This window comes from Rhagoletis zephyria, unplaced genomic scaffold (assembly GCF_001687245.7).
Source record: "Rhagoletis zephyria isolate East Lansing unplaced genomic scaffold, Rhagoletis_zephyria_1.1 Rzeph_scaffold_03969, whole genome shotgun sequence".
Taxonomy (NCBI): Eukaryota; Metazoa; Arthropoda; class Insecta; order Diptera; family Tephritidae; genus Rhagoletis; species Rhagoletis zephyria.
The window spans coordinates 13-5,421 of record NW_016161052.1 but is presented as its reverse complement, the minus strand read 5'-3'; the positions used below and the strand labels follow the sequence as shown (position 1 = coordinate 5,421).

At 40.6% G+C, this 5,409-nt stretch overlaps 1 protein-coding gene across 1 annotated transcript; it reads left to right on the top strand.

The window, feature by feature from the left end:
- The first annotated feature begins 2,384 nt into the window (after positions 1-2,384).
- On the top strand, positions 2,385-3,513 carry LOC108370019 (uncharacterized protein K02A2.6-like). The gene is made up of 2 exons (XM_017625251.1): positions 2,385-3,132; positions 3,179-3,513. The coding sequence occupies exons 1-2, from the start codon at positions 2,385-2,387 to the stop codon at positions 3,511-3,513; spliced, it is 1,083 nt and encodes a 360-aa protein (XP_017480740.1).
- Positions 3,514-5,409: the final 1,896 nt, after the last annotated feature.

Sequence of the window (5,409 nt, the reverse complement as noted above, 5' to 3'; positions counted from 1 at the left end):
AATCCAGAAATAGTCCTAATTTTATGATGGTTCCTTAATATATTTTAACTACATTGCATTTGAGTATGGAGAGGCAACTATCTGGAAGTATTTTACATAAAAAATTTACTAAGTATTGCCCGGTTTCTAGTTGCAGTTAAAGAAAACACATGAAAAGGCACGATTTTTTTTTAATTCGAAGAAATGTAAATATTTCAAAAACGGTGACACTTTTACCTGAAAATTTTTTGTTTATCAGTGAGCTCACCCGCCCACCTACCTTCCCCTAAAGTTTGGCACGTTACTTCTGGGACACCCGGTATGACCTCTTGGCATCATTGGCATCTCCTAGACAGGTGGGTAACTTAAATTTGGAAAAAATTTTCAAAATATTGACTGACCATTTCTCTCCACGCCCATCTGAAGTTGCTGCATTTTATCACTTCCATAAATGTGATCAACATCCGGACGAGTCTGTCAGCAACTACATTGCGGCTTTACGCACATTGGCTATCAATTGCAAATTTCGTATGCGGAATGAAAGACGAAGGATTGCAGAAAATTCTACTGGCTGAAAGGGAATTGACAGTGCAAAAGGTGCTTGAACGTGCCTTATCAAGTGCTGCTTCGCCATGAATGCTAGATTAATCAGGCAGTCAAGCGAACAAGTCCACTCTGTCAAAGCAAGCCGTCTACGTCCCCAGCAGCACCAGCACAAGAACATAAGCAATGAAGAGGCAGCATGCGCAGGCTGTGGAGGTCAACATACACGAAAGCAATGCCCGTACAAGGAAACGACTTGCCATCATTGCAGTCTCAAGGGTTATCTGCAACGCGTATGTCACAAAGCGGAAAATTCCTCCAGTTCCAGCTCTACGAAGGGTCCCACTAGATCTCGTCGAGGATTCGGAAAAGTAAATCATCTCATCGAGATTCAGTCAATCAAATCACGCGTTTGGTCAATCAGAAAAAATCAATTTCCGTGACGATTAATAGTTATAAATGCCTGCTCGAAGTTGATTCCGGTTCATCAGTGACGATTATGACTGAGGCAACGTTTCAAAAGGTTTGGCCCCAGAAATCGCCGAGATTAGCTAAGTGTAATGTGGATCTCAATGACTACCAGCATAATTCCATACCAATCAAAGGTGTGCTCGACGTATCGATATTGTACAATAATCGCAGAATTATTAATCTGCCGCTGATCATTGCAAGCGGTGGTATCTCAAATCTCGTTGGCAGTAATTGGTTCGAAGCGCTAGGCATACGTATCGAAGGTATTTTTAATGTCAACAGCAGCGCAGGCATAAACTCAGTACTTCGTAAGTTTGAACACTTATTTTCATCCGAACTTGGTCGATATTCGGGGCCACCGGTGTCGTTGCAAATGAAGTCGTCAGCGCAACCTATCCGGTTGCCCCCGCGGCGCATTCCCTTTGCGCTTAGGGGTATGGTCGAAGAAGAAATCGATCGCTTATGTGAGCAAGGAATTTTACAGCCCGTGGGTTATTCAGATTGGGCAACCCCAATCGTGCCTGTAGTTAAAAGGGCGGCGACTACAAGTCGACATTAAATCGGCGGATCAATTTACGCTAAAATTGATTTATCGCAAGCATACCAACAGGTGAAAGTTGACGAGCGATCGGCATTGCTGCAAACGATTTCCACGCACAGGGGCGCATGCAGTTCGGGATCTCATCAGCGCCTGGAATTTTTCAAAGCTGTATCGAAAATATCTTAAGGAATATTACGGTGGTCCTCTGTTATTTCGACGACATAGTAGTCATGGGCAAATGCGAGGATGAACTAGCAAAAAGCTAGAAGAAGTATTTGCACGTTTTGATAAAGCGGGACTACGGCTGAGTAAGGACAAGTGCAAATATGGTGTACCGTCAGTGCACTTTTTGGGATTTAAACTCGATTCCCTTGGCGTCCGACCATCAGTCGAAAAGATCTAGGAAATTCATGAAGCACCATCTCCTAGAGACAAAAAGCAGCTACAAGCTTTTTTAGGGTTAATTAATTTTTACCATTAATTTTTGCGCCACAAAGCAACAATAGCGGGACCACTACATCGGTTATTAGAGAAAAATTTCCGCTGGCGTTGGGAGAAAAAACATGAAAAGGCATTTAACGAATTGAAAAGGCATTTAACGAATTGAAAAGGCTTATATTTAGCATAGAACAAAGTATTAGTGCACTACGATGAAAAATTGCCGATAATATTAACATGCGATGCATCGCCTTACAGACTAGGAGCAGTGCTTAGCCATAAGTTAGCAGACGGATCGGAAAAACCCATCGCATTTTATTCGAGAACTCTATCCAAGGCGGTATGAAACTACGCTCAAATTGATCGAGAAGCAGTAGCACTCATAGCGGGAGTAAAGTTCATAATTATCTTTATGGACGTTCCGCCACAATCTCGTGAATCTATTTTACATGCTCTACACGCAACACATCCCGGTATCGTTAAAATAAAGGCCCTGATTCGAAGTTATGTTTGGTGGTCGAACATTGATGCAGATATTGAGAAAACTGTGAAGAAATGTACCAACTGTCAGCAAAATCGCAATGAGCAGCCCAAAACGGCAACACACCATTGGGAATCCGCTAAGCGACCATGGTCTCGGTTGCATATCGACTTCGCCGGACCTTTCCAAGGCAAAAAATTTTTCCTCGTAGTGGACTCATACTCAAAATGGCTTGAGGTCTCCGTTGTTCCCTCTGCATCAACAGTAGCAGCCACAAGAGTTCTTCGTCAGCTGTTCGCCACTCACGGCCTGCCAGACAAGATCGTGTCAGACAACGGGACTGCTTTCACTTCTGAAGAGTTCAAGAAATGCATGGAGAGCAACTTAACCCGCCACATCCGCTCTGCTCCCTTTCATCCTGCGACAAATGAACAAGCGGAACGTATGGTTCAGAGCACAAAAAACTATTTGAAAAAGCTGGATCCCTCGACGAATATTGATTTAAGTCTAGCAAGATTCTTATTTAATCAACATATGACGACACATTCGACCACCAATCGTTCGCCAGCACAATTGCTATTTAATCGCGAACTTAAGTTATATTTCGACAAAATACATCCACACGAAATTACATACGGTAAGATAGCCGACATGTCCAGTGGTAATCCTTTTCTTACAGGTAGTTTGGGTTCGTAACTATGCTGGAGGACCTAAATGGATTGAAGTTCAAGTCACTGGCCAAACTGGACCTATATCCTACAGCGTGCTTGTTAATGATTCGAGAGTAGTGAGACGTCAAGATCAGCTTCGTAACCGCACAGTATCCTCATCCGATTCTGAAGGCGTGCATGTACATGACGAAAATTCTGAAGCTAGCCTGCTTGAGCCAACTGAAGAAGTAATAGCTGAATGCCCTAGGAGTGATCATGAAACCCTAAGTCCAGCATTAGAATCGGAAAACAATACCGAAGCTTTTACTCCGTCCACACCGGCACCAACTCCTCACAGATCTAATCGCAACAGGCAGCCTACAGAATTCTATTCAGCATCTGGGTGTTAAGGGGTGTCATGTATGTAGTCAGTCGCTCTGCAACAGTCGGCTCGATCGCTTCAGCGCATGTCACTACCCAACAATTCAAGCTATTCTTAATACCTTTTACTTGTCATTATATTTACTCTCAAATACATAATATATAAGTACATAATTCCAATAGTAACTGTCGTTTATGTGTATATACATTGCATATCACGCGCACATAAAACATATATTTTACTTTTTAATAATTTTAACGATATTAATATTTTGCAATGCAGTTTGCTTTTACAGAAAATGGTGAAAATAACAAAACAATTTTAGTTCCCGTGAAGTACGCCCTTTTGGCGAAACAAAAGCGAAGACTGATTGCAGTTTTTTTTCTTTATCAACTGAAGCACCTCTTTTAAAACTACCGACACACCAAGTTTACCAAATTGAAGTCATTGCTGTGGCACTTTCTTCTGCGAAAAATTGAAGAGGTACGCAAGCTTTTATGAGCCGAGGAATTGAAGTTGAACGAAATGGTTCATCTGTTTATTAGCCAATTATACTGCAGCTTCTCTTGTAAATCCTCAATATGCTTTGAAAATGAACACAAAACGATAGTAAAAGAAAAACCTTGAAAGCATTAGCTTTTGCTTACAGTGCACGAGTTACATATGTAAATAATTATGCAAAAACACCTGACGGTGCAACTGACAAATACGAAGAATTTTTAAAGCAAATATACAAAGCAGTAATATAAAACCACTTCCGGCCTATTGGTAAAATTGTACACAAAAAGAGTAATTGAAAATTTAAAAGACAACAAATTTCCAGGAATTATAGAATTGAACAATAAAATGATTGTTAAGCAGTTTAATTAAATTCACAAGCCGAAAGTAGTGAATAAGCAATTATTGTAAACAGAATAAGTTTCGTTTAAAGTTGAGGAAATTAAATAAATCAGTCTGGTTTTGTGCATCTTCAGCGTCACTTCGCTGTAATCCAAATTGTAACTTTTTGCCTTTTTTAAAAACCCGTTCGCCACGACCCAAAGTGAAACTGGCGCAGTCGGTTATCCTGCCCAGCAAGTGTGGTTACGATAGTGATACGGAAATACGGTTAAATTACTGATAATTCCCAAAAATAATCCTGCGAATCTGTAGCCAACTTAGGAGTTGTCCAGACCCTCCAGGATATAATATAAATAAAACATATAAAAAAATAAAAGTTTTTACAGTGAAAAGCGACCTTATAATTAAAAAGGCGTTTATTCACCAGAACAATACTAAACGTGAAGTGAACGAGGAAAAGGAGCAAAATTAAATCAATCAGGCAGCGAGTGTTCGACGTAAAAAGAAAGATGTCACAGGAGCAGATTCAAATACCGAACGTTGAGCTTATTGAGGAGCTGAATCGGAGGGAGCAGCAGTTTGAGCAACTAAGACAAGCGTACATCGAATTACAACAAAGACAACCCAAAGAATCATAAAATATATTAAACCTTTACCAACGTTTACTGGAAGAGGAGACGTAACAATAAACTCATTTATGAGTAGTGTGGAATATCTATTATCAAATATCAGAGATGAGGATACTCGAAAAGAAGCTACAAGGGCAGTCTATTATCGTACCATACAAGGGAAAGCAAAGGATGTAATTATAAACTTACCACACCCCGACAACTGGACGAAAATTAAGAGGGCGCTAAAACTACGTTACAAGCCGGATGCAGAACCACATGAGCTATATAGGAGGATTTGCGGACTGAAGGCGAACACGGTGAGTGAGTTAGCAGTAGAAGCTCAAAAGATAAAATACAAAGCTGACGAAATAAAAGTATACCATAAAGACGATGTAGGGATTGACCTTAGTAACGTGGACAGTCTGTTAGTAGACACTGTTGGAGACATGAGCCCTTAACTTACCATTAATTCG